This window comes from Pongo abelii, chromosome 9 (assembly GCF_028885655.2).
Source record: "Pongo abelii isolate AG06213 chromosome 9, NHGRI_mPonAbe1-v2.0_pri, whole genome shotgun sequence".
In the NCBI taxonomy this organism is placed as follows: domain Eukaryota; kingdom Metazoa; phylum Chordata; class Mammalia; order Primates; family Hominidae; genus Pongo; species Pongo abelii.
In genome coordinates, this window is record NC_071994.2 from 76,270,478 (window position 1) to 76,295,606 (window position 25,129).

The 25,129-nt window shown below is 37.9% G+C and overlaps 1 protein-coding gene and 1 long non-coding RNA gene across 3 annotated transcripts in view; one reads left to right on the forward strand and one right to left on the reverse strand.

The window, feature by feature from the left end:
- The window catches only part of PPME1 (protein phosphatase methylesterase 1), an 80,402-nt gene that overhangs the window by 50,484 nt on the left and 4,789 nt on the right, over positions 1-25,129 (forward strand). For both annotated transcript variants that reach the window (XM_054523834.2, NM_001133505.1), the window contains 7 exon segments: positions 480-531; positions 5,541-5,695; positions 6,209-6,299; positions 11,191-11,256; positions 14,427-14,550; positions 21,312-21,441; positions 22,314-22,358. In XM_054523834.2, the coding sequence (XP_054379809.1) occupies positions 480-531; positions 5,541-5,695; positions 6,209-6,299; positions 11,191-11,256; positions 14,427-14,550; positions 21,312-21,441; positions 22,314-22,358 (663 nt within the window).
- LOC134762101 (uncharacterized) lies at positions 11,166-23,749 on the reverse strand. The gene is made up of 3 exons (XR_010141736.1): positions 23,102-23,749; positions 18,637-18,813; positions 11,166-11,281 (listed from the first exon to the last, which is right to left on the reverse strand). It is a non-coding gene; the product is annotated as an uncharacterized LOC134762101 (long non-coding RNA).

A 25,129-nucleotide genomic window follows, 5' to 3' on the forward strand; every position in this document is an offset into this window, starting at 1 on the left:
GCAGGGTTTCACCATGTTGGCCAGGCTGATATCGAACTCTTGACCTCAAGTGATCCATCCACCTCAGCCTCCCAGAGTGCTAGCATTACAGGTGTGAGCCACTGCGCCCAACTCGATTTGGGCATTTTGAAGGAAGTCCTAGCTTCTAGTCTTTACAAATGTATGTGTGTGTATATATATTAAAGTTTTATATATAATATTTATTTTTGTATTTTATATGTGTTAAGCTAAGAAAATGTCCTTTAAAGTCAGATTCTTATGCTGATATATAAGGAATGTGGATAAATCTTTGCTAGGCTACTGTAATTATCCTTCTTAGGATAACTATGAAGATTTTTCTGAAGAAAATCCTTGCTAAACTCATTGTGTAAAATTGTAAAGTCCCTAATCCATTGTCCAAAGATGATATTTTTAAAAGAGAATACTTCTGCTTTTATAATTCCTGTGGGAATTTTATTTTAAAAATATTTTCATTTTAGGTGAAACAAAAGTCAAGAATCCTGAAGATCTGTCTGCAGAAACAATGGCAAAGTAAGTAACCAAATATTTCTTATACATTGCCTGTCTCCCATCACTATTATAAATAGTACTATAACTTTATCACTTTCCTGATGAGATTGTTGGAGAATAATTACCACAAGGAAAATTTTACTTCTGTTCTCTCTCCTCTACTTTTGGTTTCTCCTTACTATTTAATCTTGAAAGAAACCTGCATCTTTCTTGGTATGTCCAATATAATGGTCATCATATAAAGCACATGAAAATTCCTCAAGGCACAGTTTAGTTTGTGAAGGCTTTTGAAAAGTTTTCTTCTGTTGATGGAGTTGCATTGAATCTGGGTACCTATGATGGACTCACGCTTGGAAAAGTAGTTGTATGCAAGAGGCCTTGAGAGTGTCTCCTTCAGGTATCCTGCACACATTCTTCGTCTTATGTCATAGAAAGATGAGAACATGATATTAAAAAATGACAGTTATACCCTGGGCCTAAAGTAAAAAATGAATGTAACATATACAGTGGCTCTTAAAACTGCTCACTCATCAGAATCACTTGAGAAGTTACTAGACATACAGATGACTTGACCCTGTCCCAGACCTACTTCTAGCAGTGGAGTCTGGGCATTTATATTTTGGTAAAGCTCTGTACAGGAATCTGATGGAGCCAGTTCAATGACTGTTGTTTGAGAATCACTGACCTATAGCATAAATAGGATTCTTCTAGCCACTCTGCTTTAATACATACTCTCTCAGGTATTTGGTCACTTTGGCCAAAAGTATCTTGCCCTCTTTTACTTTAGCAGCTTTAAGTAAAATGTTTATTTAAGAATAAACATTTTCCTTCAGAGCCCAAACTGATGTGGCAATAATTTTAATATTATTATTTTTTCACTGTCTACCTGGAGATAATTGTTTTATTATTATGGTAGGTGTTATTTGTGTACTTTTTATCTGCCAACTTTCATTAAAGTATAAACTAAGCATTTATTAATAATAAATCATTAGCTTATTTTGTGTAATCATTTATTGAAATTAATCCTCATTATTAACTCTGTAATACAGATATACCCTTTTACAGATGAGGAAACTGGCTCATATAGGTTGAATAACTGTATGAAGTCACACAGTCAGTAGATTGAATTTATGGTCATTCAACTATAGTCCTTGGCAGAGAGAGAGAGAAAGAAATAATGTATATAGTATGAATATCATTCCACTCAATGAACATATGCCTTAAAAACTATGAAAAGAGAGGTAAGAATCTGTTCCTCCAATTATTCCTACTGCCTTTGTTAATACGAGAGCAATATATCCTCAAACAGTCAAGCCTGTTAGTGATACCTATAGGAAGATTTGTGAATGATTTTTAAGGAAGTAAAGGGTTTCTTGACTTTTAACAAAAAAGTGAAATACATCATCTGAGTGTCCAGGCAGTCAGACAAATTGATAATGATAGCTTGGTTGACATTCTAGAGGAGATTGAAGAATTAATTGAGAACCTTAAGGAAACATGGACTAAATAATAATGTTTCAGTCTGGGGCTCATCAGGAAAGAGAAACCATGTAGTAATTTGAATAAGTAAAGTTGAATATAAAGAATTATTCACTATAACAGGGTATTGGAATGAGCGATTGGTAGTAAGAAGTAACAAAAACTCTTAATAATATAGGAATAGCAGATATAAGGAACAGCCACTACTCCCTTGGGCTGAGGGAGTACACCCAGGGTTGAGATCCATACCTTGTTGGAGAATGCACGACCATGGTTTACCGAAGGTTAGAACTTGCTGAAAATCTGCCCTTTGGAACCTGACAGAATTCTGCCCTCTAGGGTATAGGGAAAGCTATTCGTGGGGAGGTATCTCACCAGAGGCACTTGGCTACAAAAACACTGGGTTGGGGAGGGCTAGAGTACTGGAGAAGCCACTTGTGCTGGAGGAATTGTGCAGGAATTGGCAGGAGTTGGATACTGGGGGAAGTTCTGTGTTTCTCTAGCACCCTCCATTAACATAGCTTAACATTGCCTACTGGCAAGGGTAAAATATTTACAGGCCTCACATCTATTTTTGTAGAGTAGGCAATGAAGGATGAATTGGAGTTGAGGTAGTAAGTTGATAACTGGCACCAAAAAATTTTTTAAATGATAAAAATCATCCACAGTAGATGAAGATGATGACCAAGAATCAAAAGGGTGAACAAATTGGATTCTTGCTGAAATTATCCAAGCAGTAAAACATTTGTGTGATTTCTGAATTCAGTTACTGTGGAAAAAAAAAAAAAATCTCAAAATGAGCATACTTATTATCAACTGCAGAACCTAAATACTACATAAGAAAGTATGTGAAAAAGCCAAAATTTGAGCTTGGGTCATTCTGATATTCCAATTTCTGTGATACACAGTAATGCTTCTCAGAAAATTAACCTAGCATTAAAATATGACAGAATCCCTTTAAAAAGCATCCACCAAAATTGTAATACATCCAGTTACAGTCTAGATTTGTAGGTAACCCTTGCTACTTCATCTTTATGGTATTTCTCTGGATTTTCAGGACTTAAGTAAGGTACTTGTTGACCGAATGCTCTGCTTGATTTTAATAACAATAAATTTCTCTTGGTGGTAGATGATCAAGTGATTGATCGTAACTACCTTCTACCTGGGTAAATATGCCTTTCTTAAGCTCAGCTACGATGTTCAGTTGGTGTGTTTCAGACCTCTCTACCTTTGTGCATGAGGCAGATACTGCAGAACCCCTTCAATTCAGTTAACGTGTATTTTAAGGAGACTTGGACTTAGATAATCGTCCGTAGCATCCTTTTATTTTACTCATTATTTATCTGTTACCAACCGAAAGTTTCTTGGAATTGTTCAAGAATTATTCTGGAAATTACATGTTGATATTTAATATAAACATGTTTTAAACTTTAGTCTTTTCTTTAAAAAAAAAAACAGTTTGCCCCCAAAATTATATCCAATATTGTTTTCGATTAATTAATTGAGCATATAATTTTTTCTGGTCTGTTATTTTAATATGCAGAATTAGCTTTGGAATACTACCTGTTTTATTTTTTAGAAACTGTATGTATAATAATTTCCTCTGTGTTACTTACACTAAAGACCACATATTATTGAATCTTTGTTCCTGATATTTTCTAGTGGCCTCTGAGCAAAGGCATCATGGTTTTGACTTCATGAAATTACTCTGAATTCACAGTACCCTATGCCAAGGGGAGATGGCTTTACCATTTATGCCTGAGGTTGCAGTTTTTTGAATTTTTGCAATCAGAACTTGGTGATGACCTTGGGAAGTAGGATATAAATAACTCCCACATGCTTAGTGTTCCAGTAGTGGAACACTAGGCATAAATTCGTTAACCCATTGAAACATTGAAAATATGTTTCAGTGAGGTAGCAAGAATCTGCAGCTCTTTTTACTTGGTAGAAATGCAATAATATTTTTATAGACCCAGTGAGAAAATGCAATAATATTTTTATAGACCCAGTGAGATTAATTGATTAATACAGAACCTTCTAGACAGGGCTGCTGAAGGATTACATTAGGTGATGTTATAAGAAAGTTTAGAGCACAGTTGAAAAAGAAGCACTGAATAAGTATTAGTTCTCTTTTCTTTCTTTCATATCATTTTGTCTCCCAGAGAGAATTTTGTGTTACTATAGAAGCAGCACTGGTGTCAAAGAAGCTTGGACTTTTCATCTTAGTAACTATTTGTTATCGCTTTGGATGACTGCCTGAACTGCTTCACCTTCTGTCTTAATCTTAAATTTAAGTCCGAACGAATATTAAACTATTTGTTTTCACTTACAAAGTTTGGTGGCCTCCCTATCTCCCATTCAGATTGTCTACAATTGCCGAGGCTACCCTATTCACTCCTGCAGTTGTTGTATGAGATTTTAAAAATCAGTTCCTACAGAACTAATAACATTTGCCTTTGCTGTTATAAATACTGTAGAGACTATATATGAAAGTCTGTGTTCCTACATTGACACTTGCTATATTTGGTTAACACTGTGTGAGTGCTTAAGGTATGTAGTGACACTCAACAAGATAAAACTTTCTTTTGAAGTTAAACCAGCCACTCCCAAAAGAAGGGGGTAGAACTAGCCTAAAAATATATATATATATAATAAGGCAGTAGAGCCAGTGGGTCTCCAAAAACACACCTTACTGTTCTTATCCACCTATTGCTATAGCAAGGAAGGCCTACATGCAATTAAAAACCAAACTTCATACTTCAGTTCTAATTTTCAAAGCTTTAAAATTAGACTTTGTTAAACAGGTCCATTAATAATTGAAGATTAGAACCAAAGCCAATAAAATGAGCTCTGAACACCTTTCTAGTTTCTCAGAGCACTGTACTTACATTTATGTTCATCCTTCAAACAAATGAGAAATTGTAAATAATAATTAACATTTGTGAAGCATTTTACTCTTTCGAGGTGTTTTCTTGTTCACTTCTCAGTTAATCCTCAAAGCAATCCAGAGCAGTCAGTGATATTTTTATCTTTCTTTATAGATGTTGAAACTCAGTTTCTGAGAGATTAAGTAACTAATCCAAGATCACATAGTGAAAAATAAACTGAGGCTAGGGCTCATCTTGTGATTCTGAGGTTTGCTACATTATAATGCTTAATAAATTTTTTGTCTTGTTTTATAGATGGGAAAATTGAAACAGAGCAGTTAAATGATTTTTCCAGAGTTTCAATCTTAGGTTCAAAATAAAGGTATATGTTTATGTAATTGTACTACATATGTGGAACAGTGAAAGTGTGATGTAAAGGAAAATTCAGTAATTTGGGTTCTTAGTCCTTTACCTGCCATTTATCAGGAGAGCTAGGTGTGTGGCTACACATATTGATGCTGGGGACATGTTAGAAGGTTTACATAGGTATGTTTGTAAGACGGCCCAATAGACTTTTACAGTTTCCCAGCACTGTTACACACCAAAGAAAGGAACTAGGAAAGAAAATCGTTTTTACAGTGTTGCCAGAAAGTATTCTTAGATCTTTTTCTCTTCTCTTTGCAGAGACGTTGGCAATGTGGTTGAAGCCATGTATGGGGACCTTCCTCCTCCAATTATGTTGATTGGACATAGCATGGGTGGTGCTATTGCAGTCCACACAGCATCATCCAACCTGGTACCAAGCCTCTTGGGTCTGTGCATGATTGATGTTGTAGAAGGTGAGTTTTCTTAGCACTGACCAAATCAGGATTTCAGTTATAAGAGACATCCTTGGTAGATTATTACCTTGTCTTAGTTTATTGTTGATTTCATTCATCTTGAAATATATCCTTCTGTCTTTATATCTTTTTTAAGTTTTATACAAGATAACCATTTTTCCATGTCATCAAAAACTCTTCATTAACATCTTTTTATGGCTGCATAATATTTCAATCCTATGTATGTCCCATAATTGTATTTAATCATATAAAAAGAAGCTGCCATGTCTTTTCTGACCCAGCTTCAGAAGTCACACTGCTGCTTGTGAATACAAGTCATCGTCTTCAGTGTGAGGGCATGACATAAAGAAGTGAATACCCCAGAGGCAAAAATTATTGAGGGCCATCTTTATTTCTCAGCAAGCATCACTAAATTCTGCTGTCATCAAGAGCAGATATATAGTAGTTGACTCAGTAAGTGTAAATGCTCAGACTAAGTTAAATATGTGGTTACAGTTTTTGTTTAACATCCAGGTACAGCTATGGATGCACTTAATAGCATGCAGAATTTCTTACGGGGTCGTCCTAAAACCTTCAAGTCTCTGGAGAATGCTATTGAATGGAGGTAACCAACAAATCTTTGTTGCCTTTATTTAATTAATTTGTTTGTTTGTTTGCTTGCTTATTTATTTAGGAGACAAGGCCTCACTCTGTCACCCAGGCTGGAGTGCAGTGGCATGATCCTAGCTCACTGCAACCTTGAACTCCTAGGTTCAAGCAATCCTCCCACCTCAGCCTCCCAAGTTGCTAAGACTACAGGTACACACCACCAAGCCTGGCTAATTTTTAAATTTTTTGTAGAAACGAGGTCTTGCTCTGTTGTCCAGGCTGGCCTCAAGTAATCCTCCTGCTTTAGCCTGGCCTCAAGTAATCAAGTAATCAAATTCCTGGCCTCAAGTAATCCTCCCACTTTAGCCTCCCAAAGTGTTGGGGTTGTGGTGTGAGCCACAGTGCCCAGCCACTGTTGCCTTTATTCTAAATGTTAGATTGTAGCTTTTCTTCTTTTTTAGGTCAAGCACCAAGTTGAAGGAATACAATTTCAGTTGCCACGCCTTATTGTAATAGCATATGAGGAAACATTATATAAACAGCAGAATTTTTTGAATATTTAAAAATATTTTAGATTTGGCTAAGTTGTCTGAAACCTGTTGTTTTCCCAATACACTATAGTACCTCCTGGAATCTTAGTAATTATTGATCATCTGCTGTCTAGCTGTTTCTGCCTCTGAGGTGAGAGGTTATACTAGGTGGTTTCTAAGGCATCATCCACCTCTGATGCTCCATGGTTTTAGATTTACTTTCTGTGTTTCAGATAAAATGGTGGAGAAATGGAAGATGGCTATAGGTTCCATTCCCTCAAATTTATTTGGATTTTGGGTAAATAAACTCAACGGGTAAATAGTTTTTATAAAAATCAGTGACAGAATTCCATTTAAGCAAAGGAATGAATTTATTCATTAATTCAGTTAATCATTTGATAAAGTATTTATTAAACACTTATTTTGTGCTAACAAGTGAAGATTCAGAGATGAATAAAACACTGTCCCTTCCCACAAGGAGATCAGTCTTTGGATAAATGTCTTCATCATCCTATCTTCCTTCCTATTCTTCTAACTCCATCTCCAGTCTCTTCTTCAGAACATTTTCTCTTAAGTTCTCCAAACCACCGAGATGACTCTTTCAGCAAAATTACTAGAGACCTTTAAGTCTGTATTATATTGCACTGTATACCCTTAAGTTTTCCAATCCTCCCTTGAGGGATATGGCTCATATTGTTAATTTTCATTAATGTCTGTCTTAATGCCCTTCCTGCATCATAAGGGAAGAAGCTATTCTGTATTTATTTTCTACTTTCATATAGCATATGGCATACTGCCCTAGCAGGCAGAATATATCTGTTAACTGAATCAGATATCAAGTGGAAATTTAGGACTTGGTAAATATATCCTAGGCGTTTTCCTAGGACAAGTGGTCTTATGCAAGAATATGGCTTGTCAGAATGATGTTTGTGTTGGTGAAGTTGTTTCTACCACTTCCTGTTCACTACTGTGATGCAGGATTCCTGTTCTCACAGAAATATCAAAGATCTATCTTGGGCAGATAGCATCAAGAATGTAGCTGCTGCCAGCTTGGCTTGTATCTCAGGTGCCCTGCCTGCTTCCGCAGTAACAACCAGTGAGAATGTTATTCTAGACTTGGCTCAGTTGTCTAAAGCCCATCCATCTTTTATCCAAACTTTTTTTTTTTTTTTTTGAGACAGGGTGTCACTCTGTCGCCCAGGCTGGAGTCCAGTGGCGTGATTACAGCTCTCACCGCAGCCTTGACCTTCTGGGCTCAAGTGATCCTCCTGCCTCAGCCACCCAAGTAGCTGGGACTACAGCTGTGCACCACAATGCCCAGCTAATTTTTGTTTTTTGATTTTTTTTTTTTTTTTTTGGTAGAGACAGGGTTTTATCATGTTGGCTGGGCTGGTCTTGAACTCCTGAGCTCAAGCAGTCTTCCCACCCGCCTCGGCCTCTCAGAGTCATGGGATAATAGGTATGAGTCACTACGCCTGGCCCTTTTTCCAAACTCTAAAAATTTATTCGGTAAATTTTTTTTTCTAGTGCCTAAGATGTGTCAGTACCTGATCTAAGAACTGGGGGATGAATCAGGCTCAGTTCCTATCATCAAAAAACTGGGGATGCAAACAAGGAAACGCATAAACATAACACAATGAAGGAAGCCAGGGGATATACCTAATGCAGCCTGGGTATCACGGTAGGCCTTCTCTTAAAGTAGTCTTGTTTCTTTTGCCAGATACAGGATAGAATAAGGGTTCTGTTTGTTAAATGTTAAGATGTTCTGGGTTTCATGAGAGTCATTGATCTTTCTGAACCTGAAAATTATTATACTATGAGGTATTTGGTAATTTTGTTTTTTATTCTGCTGGATATCTGAATCAAGTTTATGACTGATGGCCATTTTGGCTATTCCAGATTTTTTTTTTTATGTTGAAATATAAGGCCAATGAATTACTGCTTTTGCTCTCATAGGTTTCCTAATGAGAGGTGGCAGGGGTATAGTCATTAAGAACCTGGGCTTTAGGCCAGGTGTGGTGGCTCACACCTGTAATCCCAGTGCTTTGGGAGGCTGAGATAGGAATATCACTTGAGGCCAGGAGTTTGAGACCAGCCTGGGCAACATAGTGAGACCCTGTCTCTACAAAAAATATATATATTTTTTAATTAGCTGGGTGTGGTGGCATGTGCCTGTAGTCCCAGCTACTCAGGAGGCTGAGGTGGAAGGATCATTTGAGCCCAGAAGTTCAAGGTTATAGTGAGCTATGATCATGCCACTGCACTTTAGCCCGAACAACAGAGTGAGACCTTGTCTCGAAACAAAACAAAAAAGTTAGGGGAAACCTGGGCTTTGAGGTCAGACAGATACAAATTTGCATCTTGGTTACACCACTCTGGCTGTTCTGAGGAAAATCGAATAGAAGAAGAAGTGGGGAATGAGGTGTGAAGTTGGTTAGGATACTGTTATAGTAAAGGAGAGTAATAATGGTAAACATAGACTAGGATGGCAACAGAGGAAGAGAGTCATTTTTTAATGTATTTTCAAGGTAGAGCTGACAGGACTGGTTTATGGATTGGATGTTGGGATAGAGACGGGGGAGGGCAGGAAGGGACTTAAGGATGACTTCTAGGTTTTTAGCCCAAGCAATTGGATGAATGGTAGAAACAGAAAGAAGTAGATATCGGAGCAAATAAGGGGCAGAGAATCAGTTTTGCTTGGATAAACTCAAATGCTTATTACATATGTAAGTGGAAATGTTAAGTAGGCAGTTGTATATACTAGTTAGAAGAGGCTGAACTAGAGATAAATTGGAGAATCGTCATCACATAGTTAATATTAAAAGTGAAAGATTGAATGTAAAGACCTAGGAACTTGATATTGATGGGAAAAAGATCCAAGACTGAGTCTTGGGATATTCCACAATATTTAGAGCTTGGGAAGAAGAGGAAGATCCAACAAGGAAACTGAAAAGGCACGGTTGATGAGGTAAAAGGAAAACCAGGTGAGTATATTAAGTGTTTGTAGAAGGAGGGAGAGAACAACTGTGTCAGATGCTGCAGAGAGACCAAGTAAGATGAGGACCAAGAAATGACCATTGGAATTGGCATGATAGAGGTGACCTTAACAAAATAAATATCTGAAAATAAATGGGAGATAAAAATCATATATAAGTTGGAGAAAGGATGAGAGGTAACAAAGTAGAGAAAGCAAGATAACTCTTTTGAGGAGCTTTGCTGTATAGGAGAGCAGAGAAATGGAGTAATAGGTAGTGAATGTGGCATTGGGAATGTTTTTAAGGGCTAGATAATGGAGTATGCTTGTGACATCCATGAGAGAAAAAAAGTGACACAGAAGAGAGACAGGATAACTGAAAGAAAGAGTATCTTTTCAGAAGCAAGAGGGGATGGGAACTAGTGCCCAAGGTTGGCCTTGATAGGAATAGAGATATTTCATGTATTAAACAGGCATCAAGGCAGAGTATATTATTACAAGTATTGGTGAATTTGTGGATTCATTTGGTAGTTAAAAGATGAGGTAATAGTTCTGATTGCCTCGGTTTACCATTAAAGTAAGAAATAATGTCATTATCTGAGGAGGGGGGCTTTAAAATTTTGAATGATTTTTTAAACTAAGAAATGAGATTTAAAGAAGTGCTTTCTCCTGGTGGCTTGCTTCAGGCAGTGTTTCCAGTTCACCCTGGGAATGCAGTCATTTTGCTTTGCCCTTAGTTGTACTTAGGTGGACAAATGTGAGAAGACTAATTTATTCAGATAGCCTAAGCCCTGTAGCACGGCACACAAGGCCCTGGAGAAGCTGGCGCCTGCCTACCAATCCTACTCTGTCATGCTCCCCTTTTATCTCCTCCCTGCTTCTCCTTGCACCCAGTCCTCTAAAATCATTATCCTGCCGACTTTCACATCACAGCACCTTTGTTCATAATGTGCCCTCTGCCTAGAATGCTCTAACTAACCTCTTTTATTTTCTGGTTAAACTTGTTATCTGTACTCCTCAGTTTAGCTGTGACCTCTGGGGAACTTGCTCTGACCTCCTCATTCATGATCAAGTGCCTTCTTTGAACCTTGCCTTATTATATTGACATTATATGTGTCTTTTTCTCCCTACCAAATTATGTGCTTCTTGAATATAGGCCTGGCACCTAGTATCCTCTTGATAAATATCTGCAGAACTGAAATGGCTATGATGTTTTTACTTAATTTTTACTTATAAAACCATGTAGCCAGGTGAGTAATAGTGGCAATCTCTATAGTAAGAAACACTGGTGATCACTACTTTTTATTAGGTCTCACATAATCTGTAGAATTATTTATTTGATTCCAATGATGTGATACAATGGATACTGAATAACCTTCTCTCTTCCTTCTTTTCTTTCCCAGTGTGAAGAGTGGCCAGATTCGAAATCTGGAGTCTGCCCGTGTCTCAATGGTTGGCCAAGTCAAACAGTAGGTCTTACTCTTCTCCCTTGGTCTGGTTAGAGGCGGAAACATGGTGAGGGAATTACAGATTGCTTCTTTTGTCTTACACCGATTCTACCATTCCAGTAAATGCCTTTATTATTTTAAGTAATTTTACAGGTGAGTTCAGTTGGGACAGACAGATTTTCTTTTGCCTTCCTTCCTTTCTCTCCTTCCTTTCCTTCCCTTTCTTTTTTTTCCTCCTCATTTAATACTGGATTACCTTAGCAAAACTCTGTGTGTTAAAAAGCAAATCCCAGAGCATAGACATTACAAATTATGTTAACTTCAGTGATAGCAGCTGAGTTTCATTCTAGTAACAGTTTCCTTCTAAGCCAAACCTGGCTGTGAGGGAATTATAATAAAAAAGCTCTGGCATAGCCTGAGTGAAAGCCAGATTCTAAGAGTGAGCTAAGATCATTTAGCCCAATTGATCTTTCCTGATAGAATTACATGGCATTCTGGGTATTGCTGTATAGTCACAAAATAAACTTTAGATGAATTGAGAAAATGTTGCCCAATAGAACAGACAGAAGTTAGATGAAAATGATAATGGCATTGAGTGCTTACTATTTGCCAGGCACTGTGCAAGGTATTTTATATGCACTGTCTCATTTTTAAAACCTTATATTATGGAAAAATTTTGCACATATAAAAGAAGAGTGATACAGTGGATGGACCCCAGTGTTCCCGTTGTCCATTTTCAATGGTTATTAACCCATAACCATGTCTCATTTGTTTCATCTGTGCCCCTATGTATTTCCCCTAGTCACAAAATATTTTGAAGCAAATTCCAAACAAATATAGTTTCCTCTGCAAGATTTTCATATGATCTAAAAATAAGGGCTCTTTAAACATCATCACGATGACATTATTATACCTAAAAAAATTGGCAATTCTTTAATATCATCAAATATCTAATCAATATTCACATTTCTGATTGTCTTATAATTTTTTACAATTAAAGTCAAAATCAAAATAAGTAGATAGCAATTGGTTGATCCACCTCTCATGCATCTTTTAATCTAAGGTTCCACTTCTATCTCCCTCTCTTTTTTGATTCCTTGCAATGTATTTCTTGAGGAAACCTTGTTTGCCCCATAGAATTTCCCATGATCTGGATTTGCTGATTGAATTCTCAGGCCATAATTTAACATATTCCTTTGTTCCTTATATTCTGTGTAAATAGTTAAATCTACAAGCTTCATCGGGTTCAGGTGTTTTGTTTGCAAGAATACTTGGTAGGTGATGTTGTGTACTGCCATCAGGAAGTACATAATGTCTGGTTGTCTTTTTTTTTTTTTTTTTGAGACAGAGTCTCTCTCGCCCAGGCTGCAGTGCAGTGACGCAATCTCAGCTCACTGCAACCTCTGCCTCCCGGGTTCAAGCAATTCTTCTGCCTCAGCCTCCCGAGTAGCTGGGACTACAGGCATGTGCCACCATGCCCGACTGATTTTTTATATTTTTAGTAGAGACGGGGTTTCACCGTGTTAGCCAGGATGGTCTCTATCTCCTGACCTCATGATTCGCCCACCTTGGTCTCCCAAAATGCTGGGATTACAGACATGAGCCATCATGCCCAGCCAATTGTCTTTTTTTTTTAATGTCAGGAGCCGTTGATGTTTATTACCTAGATTCATTAATTCATTTGCACTATCTCATTTAATCCCTACAATACCTCTTTAAGATAAGTATTGCTTTATAGATGAGGAAATAGAAGTTCAGAGAGGTAGTTTCCCAAGATCACATAGCTAGTGGATGACATAGCTAGTGGATGACATAGCTGAGATTCAAACTCCTGTGTATATGACTTCAAGGCCTATCTTATGGGTTTTATGCCTAAAAGGGCAATTTCAGTAGAAATATCAGGCAGTCAAAATGCAAGACTTTGAATAAGCTGTGAGACTGCCCACTTTTCAATTCCTAAATATTCTGAGACCTCAAATTTGTCTAATCAGTAGTAAAGCATTTTACATGGCATATATGCAGATAGTTGAGTGATTTTAAAATTTTATTTCCAGTGATGTTTTCTCTTAATAAATAAACCTATGTGTAGGAGAGTGCGTATGTGCACGTGTGTTAACTGTCACATAGATAGCTGGAGCTTTCCTGCCCCTTATAATCTAGGTGGAATTGCCTTGAACCTCCTAATCCACAGGCTATAGAAATTCAAAGCATATGTTTCTTTGTTACACTGTTGTTTTTTTTTATCACATCTATACTGTATACTAGATGTGAAACTTGGCACCTCAAGTTTCATATAAAACACCTACTTAACAAAAGATCTGTGAATGTACACTTCACTGAAGGTTTGGCAGAGAAGACAGAAAGGGAGAAGTTATCATTCTTAAAAATCTACCGCTGACTTTTGAATTTATCCCAGTCTCTTTTTATCTTGCTTTTTCTCTCTCCTTTTCCTTCTCTATCTTTGTCAAGGGCAAAATAACAGATTGTTCTCTATCATGCAGAGCAAACCTTGGCACTAGTTGTTGCCCAGGCCCTTGGGATTTTTTTACCTTTAGAGCTTGTCAATGTGTTTTTTCCATCAAGTTCTCTCTAAAGGAAGTATGGTACCAGCTGTTGATATAATAATAATTTTTCTACCAAAGAATATAATAAAGAGATGCAATTTTTAAGAGAAAAACAACAAGATAATTGGTTGGTTCAGATGGTTTCTGTCAGCTAATTAAAAAGTGAGGCCTTTTATCATTCTGTTTGAGCCTTGTTCTACTGTAAGCAGGGTTCAGCAGAAAAGCACCATGTTTTGGAGTTAGTTGAGCCTGGATTTGCATCCCAGCCTTATCCACTTATGAGTTAGGTGATGCTGGACAATTTTCTTAACTCTTCAGGGCTACTTCATAGGATTGTTATGAAGATTATATGAGATTATGCCAATAAAACTCATGCCTGAGGAAGTGGTTGCTCCCTTTCTGTGGGTCAGTATTGGTGCAAGAACTGGAAACCAGCCCTTGGAGAATAGTTATACATTGGCCATGATTTTCCACAGCCCTGGAAATGCACAATTCTATCCTCCTACCAGGATGATTGTTAAGTTTTAACTAACATTTGATTATAAAAGGCTGTAAGTATGAGTATCTCTGAGATAATTTGTGTATTGGACAGAGGTGTGTAATAGCACTTTTTTAAAAAAAACCTAGGTGTGAAGGAATTACAAGTCCAGAAGGCTCAAAATCTATAGTGGAAGGAATCATAGAGGAAGAAGAAGAAGATGAGGAAGGAAGTGAGTCTATAAGCAAGAGGAAAAAGGAAGATGACATGGAGGTGGGTAAAATCATTCTTGAAAAGATGCGGTATGGAATGGTTCAAACTGTGTGTGGGTGGGAAGGGGTGATAACATTGTTCTTTTTGTTTGCCATTAGATATTTTAGGGAGCAAAGACACTATCATAAGAGATACTTAGCTTAACTATAAGATGTAAAGCACTGTTGATAGCTCTGACCAATTGGAACATAAAACTACGCTATATACCCTCTCCTAAAACAGACTGTTCTTCTGTTCCTGTGTTTCCTCCCATGACAAAAATTCCATTTCCTACCAGTCTACTCTAAGCTCATCCAGATCTTTTTTTTTTTTTTGAGACAGAGTCTTGCTCAGTCGCCCGGGCTGGAGTGCAATGGCGCGATCTCAGCTCACTGCAAGCTCCGCCTCGCGGGTTCATGCCATTCTCCTGCCTCCGCGTCCCGTGTAGCTGGGACTACAGGCGCCCGCCACCACACCTGGCTAATTTTTTTGTTATTTTTAGTAGAGACGGGGTTTCACCGGGTTAGTCAGGATGGTCTCAATCTCCTGACCTCGTGATCCACCCTTGGCCTCCCAAAGGTGTAATCCCACGCCTGGGATTACAGGCGTGAGCCACCATGCCTGGCCTAAGCTCATGCAGATCTTACCCTGTCCATCTGTCTTTCAAAGTTTTTCTCCTTGAGGAAGCTCTTTAATTTTCTTTCCTTTTTTTTTTTTTTTTTTTTCGTTTGAGACTGGGTTTTGCTATGTTGCCCAGGCTGAATTCCTTGGCTCACGTGATCATCCCACCTCAGCCTCCCCAGTAGCTGTAGCTGGGACTACAGGTGTGTGCCACCACACCCAACTTCCTTGGGGAAGCTTTCTGACCTCAGTTAGTATCACTCTCTTTCCAAGACAGCACTGAAAGTCTGTATGACACACCTTAGCACTTTTTTTTTGAAGTTGTACATATTAAGTCATAGAACTGATTTTATAAGTCACACTCAGAAATACTATGGTCCTTTGCTAGTCACCTGTTGACTCATGTTGTCCTCTGTGCAAGAACTGTATTCCAAACAAACAAAAAATGTGTATTTTGTGGCAGAAACTGATGTTCTGCATGAATTTCCCTCTGCATTTAGCTCAGGGTTGTATAAATAGTGTTTTATGAGTACTTGCCAGGCAAGTAGTGGTAACAAGTGCTTTTTTCTTGAAAATGTTTAGTGCTCATGAACAGCAGACTAGGGATGGATTCGATTATAAACATCTTACTAATGGCAGGTAATGAACATGTAATGACCTACTCCTTTGCATTTGGAGATGCTGCTGTTAGCAAGAAGGAGAATACATTTTTAAACAGTATTTTAAATTTGAGGATCTTCTTGCCATCTTTAAAATCAGTGATCAGAAATGTAATACTTTGTACCTCTTTAGAGTTTACAAAGGTTTAAATAACGCATGGTCTGTTTGGTCCTCTCAACACCTTATGAGGTGTGGAGAGATCTTTTCTCCCATATTATGGTGTAGAATCTGAGGCTTAGAAGTTAAGAGATTTGCCCAAGGTAATCAAGCATGCATTTAGTAGATTTGAGACTCTTAATATAATCAATTGCTTTTTACCCATTATGTGCTAAGCACTATGCTGAATGCTTCACATTTATCATCTCTAATTCTCATTTTAGTTCTGCATTGTAGGTATTATCACCATTTTACAACTTAGGTACAGATACTTGCCCATGGTCACACATAAAAGTTAAAGCTAAAACACACCCAGATCCTTGATTTTTAATTCTAACTCATTTTTTCTTTGTATTTTTTTTATAAGCCCAATTATGTGGTTTCATAAACTCCGGCAGTTCTGTTGAGAGGGTGAACTGAGGCACATTAATAAGGAGTGTCCATGAGTATTCACTCCCCATTTCTCCCCAACCCTCCCAGCTTAGGCAACCACTAATCTAATCTCTATAGATTTGCCTAATCTGGACATTAAATATAGATGGAACTATATAATATGTGGTCTTTTCTGACTGGCTTCTTTTCTCTTAGAATAAAATTACCAGGGTTCATCCATATTGTAGCACCTATCAAATACTTCATTTCTCTATATGGTTGAATAATGTGACATTGTATGGCTATACCACAGTTTTTAATCCATTCATCGCTTGATGGACATTTGGGTTGTTTCCACTTTTTGTCTATTATGAATAATACTTCTTTGAACATTTGTGTGCAACTTTTTGTGTGGATATAGGCTTTTATTATTTGTCTTGGGTACACAGCTGGGAGTGGAACTGATCGATCATATGGTAACTATATTTAACCTTTTGAGGAACTGACAGACCATTTTCCAAAGCAGGTGCACCCTTTTACATTCCCACTTGCAGTTTATGAGTGTTCCAGTTTCTCAATATCCTTGTCAACACTTGTTATTTTCTCTCTTTTTGATTATAGCCATCCTAGTGTATATGAAGTGATATCTGATTGTGGTTTTGATTTTCATTTTCCTAATGACTGCTGATATTGAGTTTCTTTTCATGTGCTTATTGTCCACTTATATATCTTCTTTGGAGAAATGTTTGTTAGATACTTTGCCCATTTTTTACTTGGGTTATTTGATTTTATTACTGAATTGTAAGAGTTCTATATATATTCTAGATACAGATCCCTAATTTGCAAATACTTTCTCCCATTCCGTGGGTTGTCTTTTCACTTTCTTGATGGCATTCTTAGAAGTGTAGATGTTTTTAATTTTGATGAAATTCAATTTATCTATTTTTCTTTTTGTCCCTTGTACTTTTGGTATTATATCTAAGAAGTCTTTGCCTAAAAGTCATGAAGATTTATACCTATGTTTTCTTCTAAGAATTTTCTTGTTTTAGCTGTTACATTTAGGCCTATGTGCCATTTTGAGTTAATGTTTGTGTATGATATCAGGAATGGAACCAACTTCATTCTTTTGCATGTAGATACCCAATAAACAGCGTGTCCCAGCTCCATTTATTGAAAAGGCTCCTTTTTCCCCATTTAATTGTCTTGCCACCTTTGCCGAAAATCAGTTGACTATAAATGTTAGATTTTATTTCTGGACTCTGAATTCTATTCTGTTGATCTATATGTCTGCCCTTATGCAAGTACCACACTGTCTTCGTTATTGTAGCCTTGTTGTATGTCTTGAAATCAGACAGTGTGTAAGTCCTCCAACTTTGTTCTTCTTTTTCAAGGTTATTGACATCCTATATATTTTTTAAAAATTTTAATACTTGTTTATGTGCCAGACCACGCTCCTGTTGTTTTATATACATGAGTATCTTTAGCTCATCCTTACAATTCTTTCAGATCTTGTGTTGCCAATTTCACAGCTAAGAAAACAGTCTGGGCCGGGCGCAGTGGCTCATGCCTGTAATCTCAGCACTTTGGGAGGCCGAGGTGGGTGGATCACGAGGTCAGGAGATTGAGATCATCCTGGCCAACATGGTGAAACCCCGTCTCTACTAAAAATACAAAAATTAGCTGGGCGTGGTGGTGTGCGCCTGTAGTCCCAGCTACTCGGGAGGCTGAGGCAGAAGAATCGCTTGAACCCGGGAGGCAGAGGTTGCAGTGAGCCGAGATTGCGCCACTGTACCCCAGCCCGGGTGACAGAGTAAGACTCTGTCTCAAAAAAAAAAAACCAGGCTGGAAGAAATTAACTTTCCCAAGGGACCCACAGTTATTAGTTAATAATGGCTTTGGGACTTGCATTCAGTCAGATCTGACTGACACAAAGCGTTATGTTTTTAAACACTTTTCCAGTGAAACAATGGGAGATAATGCAAGGCCTGTGGTGGATGCCTTTGTGTGGAGAACTGCATCTCGCCCAGGTAAACATCCCAGGAAGATTGTTAGCCGACTTTCTGTTTCTCCCACCCAACAACAAGTGGATCTCATTATATCAACCTGCTTTATTACCATTTTCACAGCATCTAATAGGCATCTAAACTAAACTTTATGATCCAGCTCTTTGGAGAAAGGATTTATTTCCAATAACCTAAATACAGAAGAAATCCTAATTCTATCCAGAATTTTTTCTTTAGTTTTGCAAATTTTAAGATTTGAGATAAACTTAATATTACTTTTTGGAGGTTCTCTTACCTTAAATTTGTCATTTCCCTGTGAAGTTTAGTGTGCATGTAGGAGGGGCTTGTGAGGTTATGCCTTGTCTCTGACGGTGGAGCTGATCTCTTAGAAATGGCTCATAGTGTTGTGGGGAATAGGACAGGCTGAGGTTCCAGGTTGAAATGGCAGTATTTCCTTTAAAGTGTCCTACCCCTGGTAAATATTAACAGTGGAGAATAGAATTAGTTCTTTAGTGAGAATATTTGAATCATAAGATACCTTTATGTCTCCTTTTACTGATGGAAGACCAAGGCCCAGAGAAGGGAAGGGACCTGAGAAAATCAGTGGCAAAGATAGGACTAGAAGACCCAAGTTTCTTGGTTTCCCATCTGGCAGTCTTTTTCTTTTTCTTTCTTTCTTTTTTTTTTTTTTTTTTTTACTGTGATAAAAAACAAAAACAAAACAAAAACCATAAAATATGCCATCTTGGTAATTTTTAAGTGTACAGTTAATATTCACATTGTTGTGAAACATCTGAGATTTTATGCCTATTAAACAAAAACTCCCCTTTTCCAAAACTCTTCCAAAGGCCCCTGGTTACCACCATTCTACTTTCTATGAATTTGACTATTTTAGATGCCTCATATAAGTGGGATCATATATTATATGTCTTTTTGTGACTGGCTTATGTCACTTTGCATAATGTCCTCAAAGTTCAGTCCCTATGCAGCGTGTGATAGCATTTCTTTCCTTTTTATGGCTGAATTATATATGTATGTACCACATTTCGTTTATTCATTCATCCATCAGTGGCCATTTGAGTTGCTTCCACCTCTTGGCTGTTATCCATAGTGCTGCTATGAACATGGGTTTGCAGATCCCTCTTTTGAGATTCTGTTTTCAATTCTTTGGATATGTACCCAGAAGTGGGATTCCTGGATCATACAGTAGTTCTGTTTTTAATATTTTGAGGAACTGCCTTGATGTTTTTCTTATTGGTTGAACCATTTTACAACTCAGTACACAAGGGTTCCGAATTCTCCACATCCTCACCAACACTTATTTTTCTCTTTTTTGATAGTAGTCATCCTAATGGGGGTGAGGTGGTATCTCATTGTGGTGTTGATATGCATTTATTTATTGATTAGTGATGTTAAGCATCGTTTCATATGCTTATTGGCCACTTCTGTATCACCTCTAGAGAAACGTCTGTTCAAGCCCTTTGACCATTTTTTAATCAGGTTACTCAATGTTTTTAGTTGCTGAATTGTAGGAGTCCTTTATATATTCTGAATATTAATCCATTATAAGATACATGATTTGCGAAGATTTTCTCCCATTCCATACACGTATTACCATTTTTCTATTTTTGCTTTTGTTCACTGCTTTTTGGTGTCATATCCAAGAAATCATTACCAAGTCTACTGTCCAGCTTTTCCTCCATGTTTTCTTCTAGGAGTTTTATAGTCTTAGTCTTACTAGGTCTTTAATCCATTTGAGTTAATTTTTGGATATGGGATAAGGCCCCAGCTTCATTCTTTGGAATATGCATATCTGTTTGGTTATCCCAGTACTGTTTGTTGAAGAGACTGTTCTTTCCCCATTGAGTGGTCTTGGCAGTCTTGTCAAAAATCATTTGACCATTTATGTGAAGGTTTATTTTTGGGCTCTCTATTCTATTCCACTGCTCTATTTGTCTTTACGGCAGTACCAAGCTGTTTCAATTACTTCAGCTTTGTAATTGGGGAGTGTGAATTCTCCAATTTTGTTCTTCTTCAAAATTGTTTTGGCTAGTCAGTGTCTCATGAGATTCCATATGAATTTTAAGATGATTTTTTTCTATTTCCTAAAAAAAAAAGCCATTGGAATTTTGATAGAGATTATGTTGAATCTGTAGATTACTTTGGGTAGTATGGACATCTTAAGCATCCAGTGATCTTTAAGGTAATATGTTACTATCTCGTGTTCACTTTTAGATTTTCATATTGTGGTTGATTCAGTATATTTATTTCAATTATAATGTTTCAGATATTTCAATGGTACAGAAAACTATAGAGAATTATTTATTTTTTCAGCCAATATTTGATTGCATACTCTGTGCTTATCTACTATAAAGATTTAATAAATGTTGACATTTTGTTGTATTTGTCTCATATTTCCTTTCAAAATTACTATTGCAGGAACATTATATCATTATCATAAAATATAAGAAAAAATGCTCTACTAACAAATCAACCTATTTTCAGTTTTCCTTTTTAGTACTTTACTATACTACATTTTTCCAGTAGTAATCCTAACTTAGATGACATGTTGTAATCTGTTTCTTGCTTATATTATAAGCATTTTTTCATACTGCAGTATGTTCTTTGTAGTTATTCTTTTGATGAAACATCCTTTTGCCAACCAAGTATAAGAAAGGCTTAATCTTGGCACTACCACTTACTAGCTTTGTGATCTTAAGAAAGTTTCCTAAATTCACAGAAACTAATAGCAATAAAAAGTAAACTTGTAATTATCTTAAAATGAATATTACAATGACCCATATAACAAGACTGTTGGAAGGATTGAATGTATATTAAAATGTCTAGGACTCAGTAGGTCCTTAATAAGTGCTAGTTTCCTTCCTTTTCCTTTTCCCAGGGATCTAGTTTTTAATCCTGTTCCTCCAGGGGTTGCCCTCGGAGACTCAGAACTTGCTCTTATTCCTCCAGACCAAGAAAGACCATCCATACACCTGGAGAATTGAACTGGCAAAAACAGAAAAATACTGGGACGGCTGGTTCCGAGGCTTATCCAATCTCTTTCTTAGTTGTCCCATTCCTAAATTGCTGCTCTTGGCTGGTAAGTGTATATGTGCATATATTAGTCAGCTCAGGCTGCCATAACCAAATATCACAGACAGAGTGGCTTAAACAACAGAAATTTATTTTCTCACAGTTCTGGAGGCTGGAAGTCTGAGATCAGGGTGCCAGCATGGTCAGGTTGTGGTGAGGGCTGTCTTCCTGGCTTGCCTTCTCTCTGTGCCCTCACATGGCCAAGAAAGAGTGAATGTGAGCTCTCTGGTGTCTCTTCTCTTAAGGATGTTAATTAGGGACGTTCATCCTATCATGTCAGAGCTCTGCCCTCATGACCTGAGGTTACGTCCTTATAGGCCCTAGTTCCAAATACAGTCACATTGGGAATTGGGGCTTCAACATGAGTTTTAGGGGGACACAACTCAGTCCATAGCAGTGTTGGTATATTGTCATCTCAATATGACCTCATTAAAACTTCTCACCAAATGAGTAGTGACATCCAAAGTAGAGTACCTTCCTCATTCATCTATGCCTTTTCTCTTCCCACACCCAGTCTCTAAACCTAACTAAGCATAAGCATTCATCTAAGCATAAAGGATGACCTAATTCTGGCCTGGCCTGTCTACTTGGTCAAGCTCAAGTCCTTCTTAGTCTAGAGCTAGATACAGTGGTATAAGGATATTCTGATTATCATGAGAATTAAAATAGTAAAACCCTGTTTTCAGAACCAGTTTAACATAGTAATTATAGGGGAATCTTAACCTGAAAAGTTTTATCTGGTGGTGAGAGTATGCTCTGGAAGTTAGGATTGGTATAAACATGAATGGAGAATGTCATCATATTTACAACTTTGTAACACTTTTTAGTTAGTACTTGAACAGCAAAATCTATTTCACAATGAATTCTCTTGTTTTCTAGGTGTTGATAGATTGGATAAAGATCTGACCATTGGCCAGATGCAAGGTAAGTTATCAAGAAATTATGCCCCCGGACCCTTTTCTGAGGAAAGGGTGATAGGGCAGTTAACATCCTGAGATAGTGAGGTATAACGGAGAAAGCATGAGCTTTAGAGTCCGACCCAAGTTGGACATCCGCCTCTACTTCTAACACACTATATGATTATGGGCAAGTATTTCCCTTTCCTGAGCTCTAATTTGTTTAAAAAAAAAAATCCATCCAAAAATGAAGATTATAATACTACCTATGTCTCAGTTATAAGAGTTAAAATGAGGCAATGTGTTTAAAAATTATGAAGTACTGTATAGGTGTATGATACTGTGAAAAAAGATATTCTGACTATTGATCAGTTTTTTGTTTATGGGGTTTTTGTTTTTGTTTTTGTTTTTTTGAATTGGAGTCTCACTCTGTTGCCCAGGCTGGAGTGCAGTGGCCCAATCTTGGCTCACTGCAACCTCTACCTCCCAGGTTCAAGCAGTTCTGCTGCCTCAGTCAACCCCAGTAGTGGGATTACAGGCATGCACCACCATGCCCAGCTAATTTTTGTATTTTTAGTAGAGATGGAGTTTCACCATTTTGGCCAGGCTGGTGTCAAGCTCCTGACCTCAAGTGATCCACCTGCCTTGGCCTCCCAGAGTGCTGAGATTACAGGTGTGAGCCACTGCAGCTGGCCAGTATTTTTCTTATTGTTAGAAGTTTTAGGAAAGGGAAAGGCTCAAGATAATCCAGATATAAAAAGGTATAAATACCTGTTTAGAAGACAGCATGGTAAGATGGTAAAAGTAAGGTCTCTGAAGTTCGGAAAACTGAGTTTTGAATACTGCTTTTCCAGTAATTTTTTGACTCTGGGCGAGTTATCTGACTTGCCTCAGCTTTAGTCTTCTTAATCTGTAAAATGAAAAAACTGATGGCGGCCTCCAGCGGATCGTGGGGTATAATGAGTAGGAAAGTGACATGCTGAGCACTGTGTACAGATGCATGTATGTTAGCTAGATAACAGTGGAGGCAGCGGGTCCAATTTTGTGGGGGCTCTTGCTTTAGTACGGGTAAAAGACTCAGTGAAGGTGAAGTCAGTAGGCATGCAACTTTTGGGTTATGGGAAGAAGAGGTGCCAACTCCAAGACCAAAGTTTCAGGCTCAGGCAGAATCTGTTCTAGACCTTTCTTCCCTGCTTACTCTCCCTGGACAATTTCATGGCTTCCATTTATACCTTGATGACTCCCAAAGCTAAACATCCACCTCACCCCTCTCTCCTGAGATCCAGTCCTAGCCCATGTAGCAAACCTGCTGGATGTCTCAAACTGTTCTTTTAGCTATCCTCAAGCTTTCCACAGCAAAAGGAGCTATATTCTCTCATAATAGTTGTTCAAAGGCTCTCACATATAAGACTCTGGTCCCAGACCTTCATGGCTTTGCCTTCCTTTAACTACATTGTATCCTGAGGCCTGGAATAGGACCATGAGCTGGGAACGTGTGATTTTTTTCCATGGCACTGATGTTGGTAATTATGGGCTTAGACACTTATTTAAGTAGATGCTTATAAATGTCTAAGCCCGTAATTACCAACATCAGTGCCACAAAATTGAATCTAAGACACTTAAGTTCAATTCAAGAAACCTTTCCTAGGCACCCTTTCTGTGCAAGACCTATGCATGATGCTGGGCAGACAGAAGAATCAGACATGGCCCCTGAGACTGCCTGAAGGCAGTTGACATGGACTGGGATAGCCTTTGAAATCATTGTTGATCACCAGCCTTGGAATCAGACAATCCTGGGTTTGAATCACTGTTAATAGTTTTGCGGTGTGAGTGAATTCCTAACTTATTTAATTTTGAGTTTCTTCATCTGTAAAATGGAGATAATGATATATCTGAGTACAGTTACATGAAGTTTAAATGGAAAAAATGCGGGTAGTCTAACAAATGATGCCTTTCATTATATTCAGGAAGTAATTACGATTCCTTACGAGATGTCCTCCTGTTTCCTCAGTATGGATTATATCAAGACCACCTTCTGGTTTAAAGAAGCCTCCTATGAGTATAGAGAGTAAATGGCGAGGATAAGGAACATTCCATAAAACAAAGGGAAATGGCTAAGGCTGCATAGATTCCAAACCACAGCTTTCCCAGCACTGTGTTCAAACCAGCTGACTTAGTTACGAAATCCTGGAAAACTACCACCTATTCATAGTACACCTTGGGTAAATAATTTAGGCTCTCTGAACCTAAGGCTCCTAATCTGTGCAGTGGGAGAGAAGAGTTTGGAAATATTCCCACCTCATAGAATAATCATGAGGATTACCCATGAGCATGTTATTTTATGTGTACCTGGCACAGTGTTGTTGGTGTATGTGAGTTCTCTCTGATTATACCTACTCTTCCAAAGAGGAAGGACAAATGCGTCCCTAGTCATCAGAGCTGATGTAACAGAAAGAACAGGGAGATTGGAGTTGTAAGTTTTGGATCTAGTCATTTGTTCATCATTCATTCGCTAAAGACTTAAGCATCTACTCAGTGCCCAACCCTGTGTTAGGTCTTATTAGGGATATAGAGCAAGTAATAACACCACTGTCCCCTGTTCTTATGGAAATGACACACTCCTGGGGAGGCAAGCACCAGTGGCACATAAAATGTAAACTTACTTGAAACTTACAAGAGGGCCATGTGCTGCTCTGTGTTTGGATCCAAGTGCATTAACAACAGTACTTTAGGAGCTAGAAGGGAGAGGTGACTAGGCTTGAGCACCCAGAGAGAGGCCGCTTACTGCAGGAGGAGGGG